At 41.1% G+C, this 22,854-nt stretch overlaps 1 protein-coding gene across 2 annotated transcripts; it reads left to right on the forward strand.

Annotated features, from left to right (window-relative positions):
• The first annotated feature begins 1 nt into the window (after position 1).
• dus1l (dihydrouridine synthase 1-like (S. cerevisiae)) lies at positions 2-22,192 on the forward strand. Of its 2 annotated transcripts, none has more exons than XM_052049689.1 (14): positions 2-246; positions 3,413-3,694; positions 5,015-5,123; positions 5,217-5,267; positions 6,278-6,390; positions 7,094-7,176; positions 8,614-8,717; positions 8,882-9,029; positions 12,778-12,874; positions 12,952-13,037; positions 13,336-13,505; positions 15,223-15,260; positions 16,785-16,860; positions 21,236-22,192. In XM_052049689.1, the coding sequence occupies exons 2-14, from the start codon at positions 3,458-3,460 to the stop codon at positions 21,379-21,381; spliced, it is 1,458 nt and encodes a 485-aa protein (XP_051905649.1). In that variant the 5' UTR covers positions 2-246; positions 3,413-3,457; the 3' UTR covers positions 21,382-22,192. The 2 variants fall into 2 exon arrangements, with proteins under 2 accessions (XP_051905649.1, XP_051905648.1); XM_052049688.1 differs by lacking the exon at positions 2-246 and adding an exon at positions 882-1,021.
• The last annotated feature ends 662 nt before the right edge of the window (positions 22,193-22,854 follow it).

Genomic DNA, 22,854 nt, shown 5'->3' on the forward strand with positions numbered 1-22,854 from the left:
TTCTTCTTCTGAAACTGAGAGTTGCCGCTTGGAATTGAAACGGATTTATGTGGGACAGGAGAAGTGAACCAATATTTTTTTAGCCAATGGACGTTACAGCTTCTTGTTTACTTTTGTTTGCAAATTTTGTTTCAGCATGACGTCTCTGATCCACCCGTTAAAGGACACGTTGATTCTCTCCTGCTTCAAACAACAAAGCGTATGCAGGAAAAGTGGTTAAGATTGCAGGACTGTCCGCGTTTTATGGTTTGTGTTATTTTGTTATTTTATGTTAGCTGTTTTGTAAAGTGCTTTGTTACAGCTGCAGCTGTTGTCAAAGCGCTATATAAATAAATATGGATTGTATTGCATTCTTCTGCTTCTTCGTCTGTTTTATAGCGGTTGGCAAACAACATTTGGTACGTTACTCAGAGAGAGTAACATCCTATTTACCCATAATCTAACCAAGAATAAAAATAGAAATTTAAAACGTAGCTCATTGGAACTTTGATGCAAAATGTCTTTAGTATTCAAAGCCAGTTTCTGACCTCTCAGCTCTTGAAACGGTTTTTGTCTTCCCTGACCCTATTCGACAAAAGATTCTAGTGTATTCTCTTTATGCTGTGGACCTATGACTTCCTCAGAATTGATTTCCTGGACCTTTTATATTTCAAATTGAGGGCCCCAGCACGAGAGTCACTGTCTGAGGTATTAAGACTCATCCACAGCAGTCTTTTGCATGTTTCTTCATTAAAAACAATCTACTATTGAGACCAGTATGCACAACTATCATTCTGCAGATGAGCTCTTCGTCCACTATTGACATGCGACGAGGTCGAATACTGCCCGCGTAGCTTAAAATAATTTAATAACGTTACTGTGGGTGTCGGCACTTATGAGTAAACAAAGCAGGAAGTAAACCGGAAATGTGCGAATCATTTGCCAAGAGCGGAAGTACGTCACGGACCTGGTTTAGAGGTCCGCGGAGAACAAAAAAAAAGACACTGGAAACGACATTTAGCCATATTTTATCATATATACCGTGAGTATGTTACACTACCTTTACACGTGACACGACAATGCCAAGTAAACCTGTGATTTGTTTGTGGTCGGTTTGTCGTTTAACTTAGAAGTGGAACGCGTGCTGAATACTGCATGTTACAGACTGGGTAGTTTAACATGGCGCCGCATGACCAGTGGGATGAAACTTTTATGAACCGGTTGAATGAGAACATTAACAAAACAGCCACGCAGGAAAGCTATTTAACCGAAAGTTTCTTGTAACCTATCTCAGCTGTTTTATGGCGAGAGGACGGGAACCCTGGACTGGTCGCACGTAAATATTAGAACACAGTCCACATACACATGACAAAATGGTCAATCTACAACTGTAAAAAAAGGAGAGTGGTTAACAGTGATAAATACTGTTAATGACATCGGGATCCATATTAAAAAATGTTCATCCTTGGTCTGTGTCACACCCTGTATATGAAGTTTTTAAAATCGACCGTATGGTTCATGAATGACCCTCAAGACCGCAGAAAATCTGTGAAGTTACCGATTTGAGATCAGTGAGCTTTATGTATGCTTAATTTATGTATCTGCCTATGTAATAATTGAGAAGTGCAACCCGCGTTTACATGTCATGTTTCATGGAACAAAGTGATATGAAGGAAATAGTAAGGCTGCTGTTTTATTTGCATTGTTGTCAATTGTGGCCCTGACAAGCTAATCTACACTTAAGCTTGTGCTTTACTGATTTAGAGTTTAGTATATACAGTATTTGTTTGCGCCACATTTGTGTGGCAGAATTATGTCAGGGCCAGACCTGACTTGTTTTGCACCTTTGGCGAGACATACTTTTGCATGCATGCAAAAGTACTGTATGTCTCGCCTTATACAGGCCTACATATATCTCCTCCTTCATATCAATGCATATAAGAGATCTTTTCTTCATCTTTTGCCCCTTTCCCCTCTTCCTCCTTTCTCCCCTTCTTGAATTGGACACCTGATGTTTTTTTGGGAGCGTTTCTCCATTGGTGTTACTCGTCATCACCTTTTCCTGTCAGTGTGAGTGACAATCACCAAGGTCCGTTTGATGTAAAGTGAACAAATGCACTTCGACAGAAGAGAGCAGAGTAGTGTTTTTTTTTCCTTTTCCCTTCAATTGCCGATAGTACATTAAAAGTAGCAATGAGTCTACGTTTGTTTTATGAGTGGTTTTGAAATGCAATTTATTTGGAGATAGAAATTTGTTTTGTGGGCCCCTCTCCTCTTTGCTTTACCGCTCACAGCTCATGCAGCCGCAAGTTGACAAATTTTCAGTTTCGGTTTCAGTTTATACCTGCAATTGTAGTAAACTTTAATTTTAATTCATGCTTTGTCTTTACCTTAGTTATTTTTTGAAAAATACAGTAAAAATGAACCTTGAAAAAAAAAGCAAAACAGTTTGCAGTTGCAATTTTGTGGGGAAAAAAATACAATTACCGGTACATTATTTTCATAATCATCCAACCCGATTAAATATGGCGGTACAGTTTTTCGATCATCTTTTTCACCATACAATATGCTTTGTCAGACAAAACCACTTCCAATGAAGTTGGGGCGTTGTGTTCAACATTATCGACTGTAAATCTACAAAGGCGTTTTTAGGAACTTTTTGGGAACAGGTTCTGCATTGTGACTAGAGCAATAGTTATATACCGGTGTTTTAAAATATTTTATTTATTTATTTTTGTGGGGGAGGGCATAATGTGACACTATGGTGTTATTACGAGTTGGATTACATCGCTAAATACCCACTGAAGCCCCAAGTCCAAAACTTACCACCCGCCACAAATCGACAAGAGGTAATGTTTCCTTTAAAATTAGAACAAAGAGTGTAGGGAGCTCCCTGGCTCAGCATTGCTGAAGATTGCCCCCCCCCCCCCACCCAAGCCATCAACCAGGCGCTCTGTGTTTAACCAATCGGGGTGGGTGCTATGGGTGAGGCAATGCTGGAAACAGAGTCGTGCCAAATAAAGCCAGTTTTTAATTGATCTTCGATTGGAAGTCACATAAAAAAAGGCACATGCCGATATACACGATAATCAGTCCTTTACATCATACATGATTAGATGCGAGCTTGCCACTGGTTGTCCACTGCAAAATAATGAAATGGTACCGAAGAATCAAAATACAGTCAAACGTAGGGAGTGCACCCGAGCCAAAGTAACAAAGTATGCAAAGTATGCTAGTAATGCCAGCATTCTTTTGTATTAAAAATACTTAAGTGTGAGTAAAAGTTATGTTGTATTGAAACTTTGCCCACAAGTACAATTCTTACTCAAGTAAATGTAACAATAAATGTAGTGCATTACCACCGACCTCAGCCCATGACTATGAACATAAGTATATGAGAAATACATTTCAACGTATCCTTACCTTTTTGCAGAGTGTTCAATGTGTTTGAGGACCTGATGTGATACGGTCACAGAAGATGGCAAAGCTCCAGGGGTTTGATTTTTGGAGGAAAACCCTGAAAGAAGCTTGCTTCGTGGTGGCACCCATGGTGGACCAGAGCGAACTAGCATGGCGTCTACTTAGCCGTCGCCATGGGGCTCACCTATGTTACACGCCTATGCTGCATGCACAGGTTTTCCTCCGTGATGCTAATTACAGAAGAGAAAATCTTTTTAATGAGGTCTGTGAAGAGGACCGACCACTAATAACTCAGGTATGAATATTTTAACTACCTCAAAGTGTATACACTGCAATACACTGAAGTGCCACTAGAGGCACCACACCTGAATTTGGATGAAATCAAAAAGCTTAAACCACGGTGCCAAAGTCAAGGCCTGGGGGCCAGATCTGGCCCGCCACATCATTTTACATGGCCCGCAAAAGCAAATCAAGCATGTCACGTTGCATGATGCTTGCTAAAGTCTGAACCAAAAATTCAAATTGTCATATGTAACCCACAATAACAGTCAATATTATAATAATAATAATAATACATTTTATTTATAAGCGCCTTTCTTGACTTCAGATTTTTTTAAAGTAATTATCAATTTGTTGTGCGCTGTGTATATAATATGTGGAGGTGATTAAACATTTATATGGTTTCCCAAAATTCATAACAGCCCTCCAAGGGAAACTGTAACTACAATGTGGCCCGCAACAAAAAAATGACTTTGACACCCCTGGCTTAAACAGATGACCCCCCCCTGCCCCCCGAAAATCAGTCATTAATTAGGAAGCTGCTAAAATTGAAGAGTTTTGAGTTTGTTTTTGAAGCCTAGACGCATATGTAGTTTTATGATGGCCATGTTTATTCTGTAAATCTACACGTGAATTGCCAACAATTAGACAGCCAGCGTTCTCTTTTCTTTAGAAGACACTTGAAAGTGTCTACTTTCAGGGTTTTTTATTGGAAAGAAACATTTGGGGTTAACTTTGCCTTTAATGCAGGGGTGCTCATTAGGTCGATCCTGATCTACCGGTAGATCTGAGACAGGTCCCAAGTAGATCCGAGGAGTGTCGAGGAGAAAAAAACAAACAAACCACCATTTGTGTGTTATTGTCTGGTATTGTCGATCGTGCGGAGTCGCTCCAAAACCGCAACAATATTGCGGTTGAGCTCAGTCACCGCTTGAGTCTGAGTGTTGGACATTCGCGCCAAGCCATTCAGAGTGACCGGCAGCTTCTTCACTTCCAATAGAGTCACTCCCGTCGGTTGAATTTTGCGATAGAACAGCAAGCTGCCAACGCCAAACAGCAGCATACCTGTTATCAAAAGGCAAGCAGGCTCCCCACTCCCCGCTCTTTTCGTCGAAAATGTTTTTGTCGATTACATCGAGAGACCAGCCAACTAATTCCATGGTTAGTTCTTCGGATGAAAAAAGGAGCAGTGCAAAAAGCGTCCGCCTTCGTCGAGAGCCAAGCAGAAAGTATGTTAAATAGTGAAGCATGAAATGTATGTAACATATTTTTTCATCAGAACTGATGAGACAAATTCATGAAAGTAATTGTTTTTCTTTGTTTGCTTTTGTTTCAGTTTTGCGCCAATGACCCTGACGTGTTCATTCAGGCAGCTCTTTTGGCCCAGAACTACTGTGATGCCATTGACCTCAACCTGGGTTGTCCTCAGATGATTGCTAAAAGGGGTACCTGCATTTTCTTCAGAAATTAAGCGTGTTTGTTATCATCAGAGATGTCGTCATGAAAGCAAAACTAACAGTTGTGGCGGTTCTTCAAAGGGCACTATGGCGCTTTCCTTCAAGATGAATGGGAGCTGTTACAAAAAATGGGTAATGTGTTTTTTATGTTCACATTAATATAAAAAAGATTCATTTCAGTTATAGGTCATTTCAGTTATAAATTAGAAAGACAGTGGAACCTCCAAAATGGGCCAGAATCTCTTTGACACTGGGGTGAACTACTTAATAGAAACATTTTTTGCGTTCAGAGCTAACCACATTCAAGATAATGTTCAATTGGAGTTAGCATACATTTGTTCCATTTTTGGAAAGTGGGATAAAACCCACGCTGACACGGGGAGAACATGCAAACTCCTTACAGTAAGGTCAATTCTAACCCAAACAATTTATCACTCACATACATGACCGCATAATTTTGGTGTCCAGTTTGATTAGCATACAAACATTTGCTTTTACAAATGCAATTGATGAGTAACGCATACATATTTTCGACAACCATCTTACTCTATACATTCCTAGTCAGTAATATTCATGACATTTGCATTGGAAGCCAGAATACAGAGAATATTCTAAACCATACCTGTCTGAGTTCCGTTTGGAGTGTTTTGATCGAAATGTGTACTTGATCGATCAAATCTCGGAAGCCTTCGGTTAACGGGAGCAGTTTGGTGGTTTCCGGTTTCACATTGAAAGCATGGACGCGTACTATCTGCTCGTTGATTGAATAGTCGTAACAAACAAATATTGGCATGCACAAATACTTTACACACTGTACATACAGCACTTTTAGAAGCATTACACTTAACCCTCAAAAGAACTTATTACGGGCATGACTCAACTGTTTAATTCGTAAAACTCCTCATTGATGATTTTATTTTCAAAAGTTTATTGTTCATTATTTGCACATACACAAAGCATGCAAAAATTCAAGTATTAATATATTAATGAAACACAGATTTGTGCATCAAACATGCATATATACTATTTTAAGCACAAATATCTGCTTTTGCGCAATAAGTGAATGAAGCCCAATGACTATTTATTTATTTTGCCTGAAATATAGTGCAGTTTTAATTTTACCTACTTTTCTCATTTAACAGTCAGGTTAGCAAATGAAAAGCTGTCTGTGCCTATCACATGTAAGATCCGTGTGTTCGAGGACATCGAAAAGACTGTCTCCTATGCTCAAATGCTGGAAAAAGCTGGATGCCAGGTACTTATGCCGACGATGACTTCTTTTAATTTGGTTTTATTAATACACCAAGTCGCGGCACGGTGGTTGACTGGTTAGCGCATCCGGCACACAGTGCAGAGGTCAACGGTTCGTTTCGGGCTCTGGCCTTCCAGTGTGGAGTTGCATGTTCTCCCCATGCAAGCGTGGGTTTTCTCCAGGTACTCCGGTTTCCTCCCACATTCCAAAAACAGGGCAACGTAGGTTAATTGAACAGTCTAAAATTGTCCCATGCTGTGATTGTGAGTGTGAATGTTATTTGACTACGTGTGCCCAGTGACTTGTTGGCAACCGGGTCATGGTGTACTCCGCCGAGTGTCCCAAGACAGCTGGGTAGGCTCCAGCACACCCGCGACCATCGTGAGGATAAGCAGATTAGAAAATGGATGGATGGATAATACACTAAGTGGACACAACATGACTGCTTGCATAATTTGTTGAGATTAAAAAAAAATCTTCCTTTGTTGGAAATATAATTCCTTTTACCGGTAATTTTAGTGATAAGTGAGCAGCATACGTGTTTGGTCCTTTTTTCCCCCTCTGTAATTAAACAGAATTGCTTAATTGCAAGCATTTGTCTTTTATGTTTAGAATTTTGATAGTTTAATAATTATATTTAGAAGAGGAAATATTCTGTTTTACAAAGTCAAATTAAATATTCTTTTTTCCCCTCGTTTATCTTCAGCTACTCACAGTGCATGGCAGAACCAAAGACCAGAAAGGACCAATGACAGGAATTGCGAGTTGGGATCATGTCAGAGAAGTCCGGTGAGCTCCAATGATCATATTTCAAACCATGATTATGTATTCAATTCTTGATTATGTACTTTATTGAAGATAAATGTATATTTCTGTCCTTTTACGTCAAATAATGCAATAACTCATTATTTTGCGAGATAATACTTTGTATAAGATGGGGCATAGATTTCCATACAGTACGTAAGCCACTTTTCCATTGTATCAGTTCTACCCTGAAGCAGCCTGGATTCTTTTCTGTGTGATCGCTCTTCCATTACAGTTTTTTTTGCGCCGTGCGGCTACAATAGAACGCCTTTTAGAAAACTCCACTTCAGTGATTCTAAAACGCAGGCTGAGCAGGGCCATGCATGACATGACTCTCACCTGAATAGGTGAAAAATTGAAAATTGAGGCTTTTGTTTTTTTGCGGCAAGGAAGATGCGGCAAGGAACTCTGCTGAATCTCCTGCTTTTAAGCAAGCAAGACAGAGCTGCTCACTCCTAACCCATAAAAATACATTATGTACAGTACCCGTCCATGTATTATGTTTTAAAATACTTAACCACATGTACAATTACTTATGTACCATGAGATGCAATCGTGAAGCTTGTGGTAAAGATTTTAGCAAACCTCTTGGAGTTGCTGTCATTGGTGGCTCGTCATCGCCACCTTCCGGCGTGCGAAACCGCAGCCCAGCGCCTCGGCGGTCCCCTGGTCAGACAGTCATGGCCCTCACTTTGGGATGCCTGAGGACTTTGGATGCTGGAGTGTGATGATGACGAGCTGCCGGCGACAGCAAAACGGAGCTTAGTAGGGGGTGGGTTGAATGAAAGCTCATTGTCATTGGACCTGGCGACATGTGTAAGACTCATGGAAAGTTGACAATTTTGTCCGTTGGCACATCAAATTGTAAGTATTGTTAAGTATTGTTATACATGTGTACTGTAGGTACTGTATTTATATGACTTGGTGGTGGACGGCTATCTCTTGCTGAGTTGAACCCGGCAAAAATTATTTGAATTTCACGGGCTGTAATTTGCGACGTTAACTCATGACACAGTGATTCATATTTTGAAATCCCTCAAAACCAGCGGTAAAACTTGCCACTTGTGGAATCTTATTTCAGAACCCTTCATAGTGCGAGTATGCTGCAGTAGAGGGGGCTGCACAATTGAGTTGTTCCCACACCATTTGATTGGGACCACTTTGTAATGGAGAAGAAACGTAGGCCAGGCCAGGCGAAACGAGGCTGGTGTGGTCCCGCGCCAGGCTGTTCTGAAACCTGTAATGGAAAAGTGGCTATGGGGTTTCTATACCGACGATACCTAGATACGATACGTAGAGTATCTGAATCATAAAAAAAATATACATTGTATGTTTTCCTATGTATCGAAACTTGTGGCCCTGCCTGTATACAATGGTACCTTGAGAAGTTTTTAACTGAAAAAAATGTGAATTTACACACAGGAAGGCAGTAAATATTCCTGTGTTTGCTAACGGCAACATTCAGCATCTGAGTGATGTGGAACGCTGCATTAAGGAGACTGGTGTGCAAGGGGTAATGAGTGCAGGTGAGTAAACAAGTAAATTGTAAGTATTGTTAAGTATTGTTATACATGTGTACTGTAGGTACTGTATTTATATGACTTGGTGGTGGACGGCGAGGTGGGTAAACAAGTGATTTTTATATGCATCAATAGTTTTTTATTAATGACAAACTATCTGTGTTATTCAGAGGGTAACCTCCATAACCCAGCACTCTTTGAAGGACGTAGTCCCCCAGTTTGGGAGATGGCAGATGAGTACATTGAGGTGGTGAGGCAGCATCCCCCATGCAACTTGTCTTATGTACGAGCCCATCTCTTCAAGCTGTGGCATCACACGTATGTATGTCTTTGTTATTCAGTTTTTTTTTTTGGATGAAAATCTTTTCCTCTTGTGGCAACCGCAAAACCAAATATACGTTATTTGTTCCAAGCACAGTTGAGTTTGTTGGCTATTCTGCTGAATTCCTGATTTTTGGGGTGTGAGCAGCGACTGCTGTGATGACGTTTTTTGTAGAAATTATCATGCGTAAGGATTAGTGAACAAACAACACATATTGGGCTCAGTGAAAATTTTGACATTTTAAAGTTTTCGTACCAAAATAAGAAAAGGGTCTGTAAAAGTCAGTCCTGTTTTCAGCCCTTTCATCCACCTTTATTGAGTAACCTTCATAGAAATACGGCGAACATTAGGCCAATACCTTTTTACGGTAGCTCCCTCTGTAGATCTGGTGCGTTTGTTAAGACTTAAATGGGTTTTAGCTGCGTTTGATAAGACCGCCAGGACTCGTGTATGATTCAATACCAAGCTGGAGTAACTCCTCAGATTCCTTTTTGGCAAAAAACGATGTCATGGTTGTGGCTGTTCTTCCATTTAAGAGAGGGTAAGCGTGTAATAAAATCATAAGGGTGACAAGAAAAAATGTCATTTATATGTATTGAAGATTTAATAGCAAAGCAATAATTTTAAACAATAATTAAATAAGATGATTGATAAACATAAAAATATAAAGATTATGACAGAAATTAAATAGTAAAAAGATCAAATGATTAAATTATAATTTGAGAAGATTTAATATCAAAGCAATAATTCAAACAACAATAATCATCAATCAAACAAGATGGGCTGTATTGAGTTGATAATCACCAAAATGTGAAAATTGCAGCATTTAAATAAGATCAATGTATAGGTTATAATTTTTGAAGAATCAATTCAAGGAACAAAATGAATAAGAGTAATTTATAAAAAGAAATCAATGACAAAAAAAACGTAAAATCGTTTTTAAAAAGTTGAAAAGCTTTTGGATGATAATCCTACTTTGGGTGAAATCAAGAGTCATCAGTTCTTAAATTACATGGCGCCTAATAATCGGCCGAGAAATTAGTCAAGTTCAAATGCAGTCAAATTAATCGTTTCAAATTTGCGCTGGATGTGTTCATCCTCCAAAAAAACTCAGAGCCTTCGCCTTTTGATCTATCCAGCTTTCCATTCGCTTTTCCTCCATTTTAAAATACTGTGACAAGCGAGGACAGCACAATTGGTGAATACTGTACACTGGCGCCTCAGGTCTGTGGGCCAGACATTATTAGAAGTACCAAGGACTAAACTGAGGCTCAGAGGGGATCAAGCCTTTTCTGTTGCTGGTCCCTCTCTCTGGAATGACCTCCCACTGAACATTCGGCAAGCCTCCTCGCTGCCCATCTTCAAAACCCTCCTCAAAACTCATTTGTATTCTTTGGCATTCGACTCAGCATGACTTAGTTTTGTTATTGGTTTTACTGTTTGGTGCTTTCTACTGCCTTTATTACCGATTCGTCTTACTGTTTATTGTGCATGTCAAATTGCTCCATGTACAGCACTTTGTATCAGAATCAGAATCATCTTTATTGGCCAAGTATGTAGAACACACAAGGAATTTGTCTCCGGTATAACACGCTGCACTAGTATCATCGTAGACAACAAAAACATTGAACCTTAAATGAACCATTTTAGAGTAACCAGTAGTTTTGTAGTACCATTTTGTGGTGCAAGAAGAGTGACTATGTCAGTGACTGTTTAAGGAGTTAATGGCTAGAGGGAAGAAGCTGTTTAAGTGTCTACTGGATTTGGTGCGCATGGATCTGTAGCGTCTGCCTGAGGGGAGTGGCTGAAAAAGGTGGTGGGCAGGGTGCGGGGGTTCCAGGAGGATTTTCCGTGCCCTTGTCTTTATTCTTGCAGTGTGCAAGTCCTCAAGAGTGGGTAGGGCGGTGCCAACGATTTTTTCCGCCGTCCTAACTGTCCGTTGAAGTCGGATTTTGTCCTTTTTTGTGGCGGCCCCAAACCAAACCGTGATGGAAGAACACAGGATTGATTCGATGACTGCCGTGTAGAACTGTCGTAGCACCTCCTGTGGCAGGCCATGCTTCCTCAGCAGCCTCAGGAAGTACATCCGCTGCCGGGCCCTTTTCAGGATGGAGATGGTGTTGACTTCCCACTTCATGTCCTGGGAGACTGTGATTCCCAGGAACTTGAAGGTCTCGACGGTTGACACAGGGCAGTTGGATAGTGTGAGGGGCAACTGAGGAGAAGAATGTTTCCTGAAGTCCACGATCATCTCTACAGTCTTGAGCGTGTTCAGCCGCACCAGAGCTCCAGCTGCTCCACTTGTTGGCGGTACGCAGACTCGTCGCCGTCTTTGATGAGACCGATGACCGTGGTGTCGTCTGCGAACTTTATGAGTTTGACAGCTAGATCTGTTGAGGTGCAATCGTTTGTGTAGAGAGAGAAGAGCAGTGGCGAGAGGACACATCGCTGTGGGGCTCCAGTGCTGGTGGTGCGTATTGATGATGTTGTTGCTCCCAGTCTCACCTGTTGTGTCCGTCCCGTCAGGAAGCTGAGGATCCACTGGCAGATCGCAGGGGACACACCGAGGTGGAGTAGTTTGGGGGTGAGGAGTTCCGGGATGATGGTGTTGAACGCAGAGCTGAAATCCACAAACAGAATCCTTGCGTAGGTCCCTGTGCTGTCGAGGTGCTTGAGGATGTAGTGCAGACCTATGTTGACTGCGTCTTCCACAGACCTGTTTGGCCGGTAGGCAAACTGGAGAGGGTCCAGCAGGGGTCCAGTGACGTTCTTTAGGTGGTTCAGCACAAGGCGTTCAAAGGACTTCATGACCACAGACGTTAGGGGGACAGGCCTATAGTCGTTCAGTTCCGATGTTGCCGATTTCTTGGGAACTGGGATGATGGTAGACTGTTTGAAGCAGGATGGGACCTCACACAGCTCCAGGGATCTGTTGAAGATTTGTGTGAAGTCCGGACGGACTGCACGGGCGACCGATCGGTATGCATTTTTTATCTAGATTTGTGGTCTAGAATGTTGCCTTCTCTGGTGAAACAGTCGATGTGCTGCTTATATCTGGGAAGTTCACGGTTAAGATGTGCTCTATTAAAATCGCCCAAGATGATCAGGGGTGACTCTGGGTATTTTAGTTCGAGTTTGTTTACTTGTTCGGCTAGCGTTTGTATCGCCGTGTTAGCGTTAGCTTGTGGCGCAATGTAAACACCGACTAGTAAAAAGGAGGTGAACTCACGTGGCGAGTAGAATGGCTTGCAGTTTAAAGACAGCGACTCCAGGTCCGGGCTGCAGTGCGCGCCGAGCTTCGTGACATCAGTGCAGCGATGGCTGTTTGAAAGTGCTCTATAAATACTGTTGACTTGACTTGATTTGACTTGTTGACTTGCAATTAGCTAATGGTGACTTCCGATGTGAAACTGGCACAACCTCAGGTTCAAACAACCAATCGCCGTTCGTCAGCACTGCCCACTCCCTCTGACCATTATTCATAGGTCCACGAAGGTTTGTAGGTACAGTACTTAGGAAAGACCCTTATGGAACCTCCCAGACCAGGAAACCTTTTTTTGTGTGAGAACAAGGGGATTACACAAACTACAAGGGTACATAGGGAAGCTCTAAAATTGGTTCCTGTGATTTGAAAGTCCCGTATAAATGATACTTTGACACTGTTTTGACTCAAAAGAAAAATAGCTGTTGTAATATGAATATGTATTTACGATTAATCTGAAGTCATGTGATGTTCTGTTTTAGGCTTCAGATCCACCACGACCTGAGAGAGGAGTTGGCTAAGGTGAAAACCCTTGAGAGTTTGGCCAATGTTAGTAAGCAGCTGAGGCTTCGATGTCAGGTAACATTTGTTTTCAAATCACCTCAGAAGAGAAATATTATTACTCCACATCACGAGTTGCTTTCCCTGCCACTCAGGAGGAGATTGCCAGAGGAAATTATATGGATAAAGAGAGCAGCCTGCCCTTCCCTCACTGGATCTGCCAACCCTATGTCAGACCACCGTGAGTGAATACCTTTTCCAAATGTCTTCCCTCTTAGGCCTCTCGATAATCTGTAGGGACTGGTGGTGTAGTTGTACATGCAGACACCGTAGATTAGATTTCAGGCCAGTGCCTCAATACACAGCCACAGCCGGTCCCATGCTCAGTTAAAAAAATTGACATTTTGTCAGTAAGGGTAGTGTAAAAACTGTGTCAAGCGAATAATTCTGAAACTTTGTTTTTGCGAACAATGACGGGACAAGCAGAAAGTCGCGACAATGACGGTATTCTTTATCTTCTTTCCATTTGCCTCTTACAGACCAAAAGATGTGTCTGTCAAAGGTAAGGTCCAGGATAAGGAAGTAAAAACAACAGGGTGCCAAAAGAGAGTACTAGAGGACACAACTTTATCAGCTCAAATACTCTCCAAAAATAAACAGAAGAAAATATCCCGCAATCCAAACAAGAACTTCTCTCCTGATCAGAAACGTAAGTTTAATCTGTGGAGAAAGAACTCCGACTTTATAATGTGTTATGTATTCTGATTTTCTCTGTGAATCAAGTGACCTTTTGCTACCGTTCACCTGTGGTATGGTAAACCCTCAAAGCAGTGGCAGCAGTCAATGTAGTATTTCCATGTTCATACGTTAATTGGAACATCGACACTTGTGGTTGCAATATTATGGCCACCAATCATAATAATAATTATTCATTCATTCATTCATTCATCTTCCGAGCCGCTCGATCCTCACTAGGGTCGCGGGGGGTGCTGGAGCCTATCCCAGCTGTCTCCGGGCAGTAGGCGGGGGACACCCTGAATCGGTTGCCAGCCAATCGCAGGGCACACAGAAACGAACAACCATTCACACTCACGCTCATACCTAGGGACAATTTAGAGTGTTCAATCAGGCTGCCATGCATATTTTTGGAATGTGGGAGGAAACCGGAGCACCCGGAGAAAACCCACGCAGGCCCGGGGAGAACATGCAAACTCCACACAGGGAGGCCGGAGCTGGAATCGAACCCGGTACCTCTGCACTGTGAAGCCGACGTGCTAACCACTGGACTACCGGGCCGCCCATAATAATAATTATTAGAATAATAATAATAAAATGCTATATATCTCTCGATACATGGCCCCATTCATTGTTTCCTTTACACAGATCAGTCGTCCTGGTCCCTTTGCAAAAAAACAGCCCCAAAACATGATGTTTCCACCCCCATGCTTCACAGTGGGTATAGTGTTCTTCCGATGCAATTCAGTATTCTTTCTCCTCCAAACACGAGAACCTGTGTTTCTACCAAAAAGTTCTATTTTGGTTTCATCTGACCATAACACATTCTCCCAGTCCTCTTCTGGAGCATCCAAATGCTCTCTCGCAAACCGCAGACGGGCCTGGACGTGTACTGGCTTCAGCAAGGGGACACGTCTGGCGGTGCAGGATTTGAGTCCCTGGCGGCGCATTATGTTACTGATTGTAGCCTTTGTTATTGTGGTCCCAGCTCTCTGTAGGTCATTCACTAGGTCCCCCTGTGTGGTTCTGGGATTTTGGTTCACCGTTCTTGTGATCATTTTGACGCCACAGGGTGAGATCTTGCATGGAGCCCCAGATCGAGGGAGATTATCAGTGGTCTTGTGTGTCTTGCATTTTCTAATAATTGCTCCCACCGTTGACTTATTTACACCAAGCGTTTTACCTATTGCCGATTCAGTCTTCCCAGCCTGGTGCAGGTCTTCAATTTTGTCTCTGGTGTCCTTCGACAGCTCTTTGGTCTTGGCCATAGTGGAGTTTGGAGTGTGACTGACTGAGGTTGTAGACAGGCGTCCAATAATGAGTTAAAATAGGCGCCATTAATACAGGCAACGAGTTAGACCTCATTAGAAGAAGTTAGACCTCTTTGACAGACAGAAATATAGCTTCTTTGAACCTGACCAAATACTTATTTTCCACCATGTTTGCAAATAAATTCTTTAAAAATCAAACAATGTAATTTTCTGGGTTTTTTCCCACATTCTGTCTCTCATTGTGGAGCTTTACCCATGTTGGCAATCACAGGCCTCTCTAATCTTTTCAAGTAGGAGAACTTGCTCAATTGGTGGTTGACTAAATACTTATTTGCCCCACTGTATGTGTATAGATGTATATATATGAAAAGCATTTTGGTACTTGCACCTGGATAAACTTGAACTCTTTCCTCCCAACAGCCAAGTACATCAAATGTGAACAATGTGGCAATCCAAAGGTAAGTTGTCAGTTTCATAAATCAACCCAACATACTGTATGTTCCTTGGATGTTAGAACCATGGACAAAATGTTACAGCACGTAGTTGAAAACATGCATGTTATTGTAAAATGCCAAAGAAGTGTGTGTTAGTGTGTGTGTGTACAGTATATATATACCCCCCCCCCTTGGTTCTGTTCAGGGATACCATCTGCAATCTTTTCTCCAGTCACAATTTGTCCTCGCACATTGCCTATACCTGTATGCCATATTTAGATGGCTTGCTTGGCATATCCTGCTTGAATGGGGACTGTACCCCAAGTTCGGACTTGGGTTATGATGAGTGGCAGATGCCCCAAGCTTGTCCCAACCTTCTGTGTCATTTTTGACTTGTTGACAATGACCTGATTTTGTATTCCAGTTGTCTGCTGGTTCGTTTGCAGCACGAGGTGGGCATTGGTGGTCGTGCTCTACAGTGGTTTAGATCCTATATAACAGAACTCTTTGTTAGCCAAGGTTGCTCTGAGTCCCGTTCTTTCCCTCTGTGGTATGGTGTTCCACAGCGTTCTATTTTGGAGCCCCTGCTGTTTTCACTGTATTGGCTGCCCTTAGGTTCCATCCTAAGAATGGTATTTTCTTGCACTGCTATGCGGAAGATAATCAGATCTCTGTCCCACTGAGCAAAAAAGATGTGTTCCCCTTAAGACCACATTCGTCCCGTCTAGAAAAAAATCAAAGTGTGGATTAAATGAATCTCTTATATTTAAATAAAAGGAAAAAACTATGGTGTTTGGTCCCAATGGGCCTTGCACCTCCCACCGTGGGGATGTGTATCCCCTAACATCATATCTCAAGCAAAAAGTCTTGAATTTGAGTTTTAAATTGAATCGGCAAATCTGTGTGGTTGTTCGAACCAGCTTCTTTGGGCAGCTGGCAAAGTAAAACACTTTGTTTCTCAGCTGCACTTAGAAACAGTAATTCACGCCTTCGTTAAATCTCGGCTAGATTACTTTAATGTACTTTATTTTGAAATCAGCCAGTCCTCCCTCAAGCATCTCCCCTTGGTCCAAAATACTGCAGCTCGCCTCCTAACTGGAGCTCGTAAGAGGGAGTCCATAACCCCAATTCTGGCTTCTCTTCACTGGCTAATAGTATATTTCAGAGTTTATTGTAAAATACTTCTATTTGTTTTCATCTTGAAATGGCCTTGCCCCAGTTTACCTTTCTGAGCTTGTCCACCCATACGCACCTGCCTCAGGCTTGCAGACCAGACACAACTGGAGGCAAATCCCTCAGGTCAGCTCTGAAGAGAAAAATGACTCCCAGGTTTTGTGTTTATGTTGTTTCATTTGTTGGTAAGACTCCTGAACTCCAGGAGATATTATTTATAGCACTGGAAATGGGGCCAGAAAGTGTAATTGTAACCGCAGACTGAGATGTTCAATGTTGAAACACTTTTTGGACATCCAGCTTTGAATTTCTGAAATACAAAATGGTGGTTTGTTGGATTGCCAAGTATTCATGCATTTCATTTTCTTTTTACAGGGAAATAAGTGTGTCTTCAACCTTTGTCGAGGCTGTTGTAAGAAGAAAGCCTTCAAGGAGGTGGCAAACTGTTTAAGTCAGTACAAACACACATACACATCAACACGTTCATTTCTTTGTTACATTTAAATTTGTAAATGGGTGGTTTTACTAACAGAGCTGGAATCAAGCCAGTAGTAGGCTTTATTTCAGACTTGTTCAAATGTAGGCTATGTTCGCTCTCCAGTTCATTTCCATTTTTTTTGTGCCCATATGTGACATGCATCAGATTTATTTTCATGCAGTGAGCAATTCAGATTTTTTTACAGGTCTGACCTGGGTCGCTTTCGTATGGATATCGATCGGATATGTATGGGATACATCTGCAGTATGCATGCTCATTCGTACACATCCGATCTATACGTCCTCAAAAGCCCAATATGCATGTGCGAGAGACAGTGCTCGGCTGGTTACGGCCAGTCGTCCACAAATCTGCAATATTGTTTTGAGTATTAATGTTGACTTTGTATTTGACTTTAATTTAATCTCACCTGGAACATGAAGCATAAAGTGGACATTTGTGGTGATAGTACACTTAAATCTGGTGTTAATTTTTAAAAAATGTTAAAAAATGTCTATATGCCTCCGCAGTACACAATGTAGTAACAGTAATAAAGTAACATTTATGAAATTGTTAAATGTTCAATACCCAATAGTGTGCAACAGTAACAAAAAAATGGTGTTGACAGCACAAAGATGACATTATTGAGTGTTGAGATTAACACTGAGTGTTCATGCTAATACTGTACAGTGGGGGAGGGGGGGGGGACATACCCCTTGCCTCAAATGAAACACATTCAAGATTGCAGTTCAAAACAGTTTTCTATTATGAAATACTTTGTGCACTTAAGGCAGCTCAGACAACAGATCACTCGATGTATGTTCATGTGAAAACTGCCCATCACGCCCATAATGAAACCATGTCAGACAGACTAATAGTGAACAAATCCTCATCAAGTTTCAAATTCATTCTGTTCTTCATCAAAACCTGTAGTAGTCAAATTTCTGGTGAAAAGAAATACCTTCATCAGAAAGATGGTAATTTTCCTAAAAGTAGAGAATTCATTTTCAGCACCCACAAATACAAACATTCCATTCTGGCATTCAGTTCCATTGCTTTTCACGCAGGAGGTCGTGGCAACCCTTGACATTACATACAGTGTTTGACAAGACCCTTTCACCAGGAATGATGAGTGTACATCTTTCTGTGTAAATGTTGCCCTCATCTTGAAAACTGGCCTGTTTCCACACGTTTTATTATGGACAGGCATTCATCACCTGATGGCTGTTCAGATGTTTAGTGCTCTTGGGCCACCTTTAAAACCACATGGCAGCAAAACAGGGGAATATGGACGCAAAATAATTAACATCACATACTCAAGTCAATATCTTAGAGGTTGACTTTCCCAAATGAGAGAACCCAAGAGGTTTGTGCAACTCAATACTCACCTAACTAGTTGGCGAGACCTTGTCTTCCAGATTGGGAAGGAGAGTGACAATTCCACTGACATAAATTGCTGTGAAATAGTATTTGCCTGATTTCTGTGTTTTTTGCATATTTTTCACATACAAAGGTTTCAGTTCATCAAACCAATTTTAATATCACACAGAGACTACACAAAGGGAATATAAAATACATTTTTATCATTTACCAAGGGGAAGACAAATTAAAGCCTATTTGGTGCTATGTGAAAAAGTAAATGCCCCCATTGTTAAATCATAAAATAACCGTGACTAACAACAGTTTTTGGAAAGCTGAGTTCAATTTCACAGGCAACACCCTCTCACCACATTTGTTGACTCAAGAAATCACATACGAGGAATCTATCAGACAAAGTGAAGCAGTCTGCAAGATCTCAAGAAACAAACGCATAATGCCACAGTCCTTAGAATTTCAGAAAGGAATGAGAAAAAAAGTTAGTCATAATGCTGATATTAACCTTTCACACACATACTTCAATGCAATCAAATTTCAAGAACACTTGGCTATCAGATCATCTCATTTACATGTTATATTTAAAAAAAAGAAAGCTGTATTGTATTCCAAGCAACAAACAAGTGATTCTCATTAAACGAAGTAGAAAGACACTCGGGCTGTGTTAATGCAACACCGACATTCTGTTTTTAATAGTCCCCAAACTTTTAACACGGTGTAGTTGTTCATTCATGCAGATGGTTCATTTGTTACGCTTGGCAATGACGTGACATCATCTTTAGTAGACATCTCCATGAAATGAGGAGATCGAGGAGCGTTGCCTCCTATCCCCAAAACATTTGTACCTCTTCCCACCTCTCTGCACTGTTGATATGAGATGATAACATAAGCCCCTCCCACTGACTTTTATATATGATCGGACTATCAATAAGCCCCTTGCGGTTGAAGCCGTCTTCATGTCTTGGTCATTATGTTGACATTTTAGTGCATGTTTGTTGAAATTTTGAATCTGGGGCAAAAACCGTCTGTGTGGAGCCATCTGCTGGTTAAACACTGACTGCATGTGAATTTGGCTTTCTGTCCTCTGCTTTGACTAACAGGGAATGCTGACGTCACTTCCAGAATCTTGACGTAGTCACTCTGCCTCCATAAGGTATACAAGCGGCTCAGTCTCGTACATGCCTCCGTAGCGGGTTGGCGTTGGAATAGTAGCGTTTGCGAACACCTTTCTATCGATTTTAAGGTTAGTGAATGTAAGCATGGATGGTTGTTCGTCTCTGTGTGCCCTGCGATTGGTTGGCAACTGATTCAGGGTGTCCCCCGCCTACTGCCCGAAGACGGCTGGGATAGGCTCCAGCACCCCCCGCGACCCTAGTGAGGATCAAGCGGTTCGGAAAATGGTTGGATGGATGGATTTATTAGCATAGCGTTTGGTTAGTTCATTTGCCATAGCTTGTCGTAGTATGGAATTTATTTCGGTCGAAGTTTGTCACTGCTGATGTCAATAAATACCAGACCACACCCCATGGTCCTCCAGGCAACATGCGCTTTGAGTGGCCTTTTCAAATATTAGTGAGGGGTGGAGGAAGAGCCTGTTAAGGGGTGACTACCACTTTAAGGGGCCCCAAATTTTACGAGGGGATGTATTGCGATATCATGGATTGAGCTTGACCCATGAACACTATTCAAGGAATAGAATGTACTTAGCTTACTTCGCATGCTGCTTAAAAGACAAATATAATTTTATTCCTTTCAAGGACAACTAAAGAAAGTAAAAAGTACCGTATTCACATTTGGCCTGAAATCAGACAATTTTGACTATTTCATGGAAATAATTGTTCAAAACGGTTTCTTCCTCTAGGCTTTCTGTGCTATAAGCTTGCTGGTAACAATAATGTCTCACTGATTTGGATTTCTTTTTGCCACTGGGCATTAAAATTATGCTTTATTGTCATTGTGTTTTAACCCTGCTGCAGTTGTGCACTTAAGCTTTGCTTGTTCCCTATGTGAGAATGGTTAAGTAAATTAAGTCAAGGCCAGGACTTTTATGAATGTATTATTGAGATTGGTTTTATTTTTTGTCTGACTGAAGGTACTTCAATGTTAAGTGTCTCACTGGATTAAAAGTATGATCCCAAAGTAAATGGAGGACAGAAAAACAATGCTGAATGGAGAAGGTGAGGTGGACCACCTTCTCACATTGATTGATATATTTCTCAGTTGTGTACTGTATTTTAGGGGGGGGGGGGGATGAAAAAACAAGATCCAGAGAACAGAGCACACAAACAACTCGGGACCCCGAGACAGACCATGGATTTTTTTATATTTATTTTCATTTCCAAAAAAAAAAAGATGAAACATGGACACACAATGATATGGCCAAAAAAATACAGTACATATACAGGCGGACAAAATATTGTGGGGATTAAATTATCATGAAAATCTTGGACATCTGTGTAAGCAAACACCTTGCACTTTTGCTTGAAACTTCAATGAGAAGTGTCAATTCCTTGCAGTGTACTGGAAGGTTTTTGAAACTCATTCCCAGCCTAATTGAAAATTGAATCTGACTATGACATCCATTGACTCCAGCGACTGAAAGTCGCTCACGATTTCACGACGCAAATGTTCAGTAGGGGATATACATTTGATTTGAATGGGCACATATTAGCATTTTATATTTCAATTGTTTCTTCATTAATAATAATTTTAAAAAGATTCCATGTGCCCACTTTTCAACCTTGAGCAACTGCCGCTTCAAAGGTCTCTTCACGCCACTGTCCTTGCATCCACCCATCCTCTATATCTCTCATACTCACAACGGTTGCGGTTGTGCGACAGGCGTGTGAGAGTCTGGATAATAATTATTAGCGATGACTGTTATTGGAACCAAAATACTTATACTTTACGGTAAAAAGTCAGCATTTGTGAAATATGTTCGATGATGAAAACGGTATGTGTTTACTCTGGTTGACAGGCCATGGACTGAAGTTCAAGACCAAGGCAGAAGCGAAAAAAACTCAGGAGTCTAAGAGAGATGCCGAAATTGAGATGGAGAAAAACTGCAGCCCCCCACAGTCTCTTCAGCATCAAACCACAATACTACAGGAGTACAAGGCATAGCTTCTACCATGGACTGGACAACTACCATATCTTCCTTCATAAACCTTGTGGTTATACTCAGAGCGGGCAGAGGTTTTGCTGCTTACACTACCTGCATTTTCTCTGATAAACAAATTGGTGATCGTTCCATTATATTAAAAAAAATTACCAGTAGACTTCAAAGCTAAATAATATACAGTCATTTGTGATGTTCAAAGAGTGTTGTTTGGTCACCATGATTTCAGCTAACTTGGTGACAAAATGTTAAGTAAGATCTAATTACTGATGAAAGTTGAAAAGCATTGCAGGACCTGCTTTGGATATTTCAGAAGCCTGGGTGTGAAGTTGCATTTGTTCAATAATCATAATATTTCATTTGGTGCAAGTAAATGTACATGTACGAACGATGTAGCCATGATTGTATTCTTGAGCACAAACGTGTAACAACATACTACAGTCATCAATGTGAACTTCCTGGTGGAGAGGTTGACCTTTGACCTGAGCTACCTCAATCATGGCACTAATGATGACAATCGGAATAATTCTGCTTTAGATTTTCTGAACAGTTTTCTTCGAATTGTACTAGTTCTTCCTTTCATCACAGGTGTACATTTTTTCGCTTGTTTGAGCAAATTACTTTACTTTCATCAGCCATCAACAATTAGAGGTGTTGAGTCATTCATTTTGGTCATTTTGGCATCTTGTCTAAGAACCTGTATGACACAAATGAGTTTGAGGAACTCAATGCATACAGTATGTGACCGGTTGTTCCACATCTAAACAAAATAAAGTTCCATGAAAGACAGACCATTAGACAGCCCAAACCTTGAAAGCGCACAACTTTTTACCCCTCCCAAACTCCCACACTTATGCTCGACCCTTCCTCAGTTACCATCATGTGGAAGGGTCATAACAGGGTCCTGATTTATTTAGGAGTAATACAACTGTGTTTTCTTTTTCATTTGACAATTTCCTGAAATACATGAAATGCTCTTCTTTAATCACATATCTACATCTTTCGTTTCGATGCATGCGGGTGAGTGCTAGGAAGTGAGACTACCTTATTCAGATAATCGTCGCGACATTGCAGTGTGAATGTAGCCATAGTTACAGAGGTTTTGAAAACATTTGATTGATGATTATTGTTGTTTGAAAACAAAAAAACATTTAAAAACATATTGTGATGGTACGTAGTTATTAAGAGATGGATTAGGTCACTAAATACCCACAGAAGGCTCAGGTTCAAATCTCACCGCCCGCCATTGGTTTGTGGTATTCTCACCCTAATGTCCTGGCCTGTTCTTTTGCGTTTATATTTATACTTCAATACAGCAAAACATACGTATGTGTGTGAATGGGTGAAAGAACACTTCCTCGGCATGCGCTTATTGCAGTTTTGATCTATTTACTACGACCTACAGCAAGTTAAATTTGTTTGTGCAAATATGCCACACATAACATGGCGGACTCACTAACGTAATGCAGCAACGGCCA

The sequence above is a fragment of the Hippocampus zosterae genome, chromosome 17, assembly GCF_025434085.1.
Source record: "Hippocampus zosterae strain Florida chromosome 17, ASM2543408v3, whole genome shotgun sequence".
NCBI classification, from domain to species: Eukaryota; Metazoa; Chordata; class Actinopteri; order Syngnathiformes; family Syngnathidae; genus Hippocampus; species Hippocampus zosterae.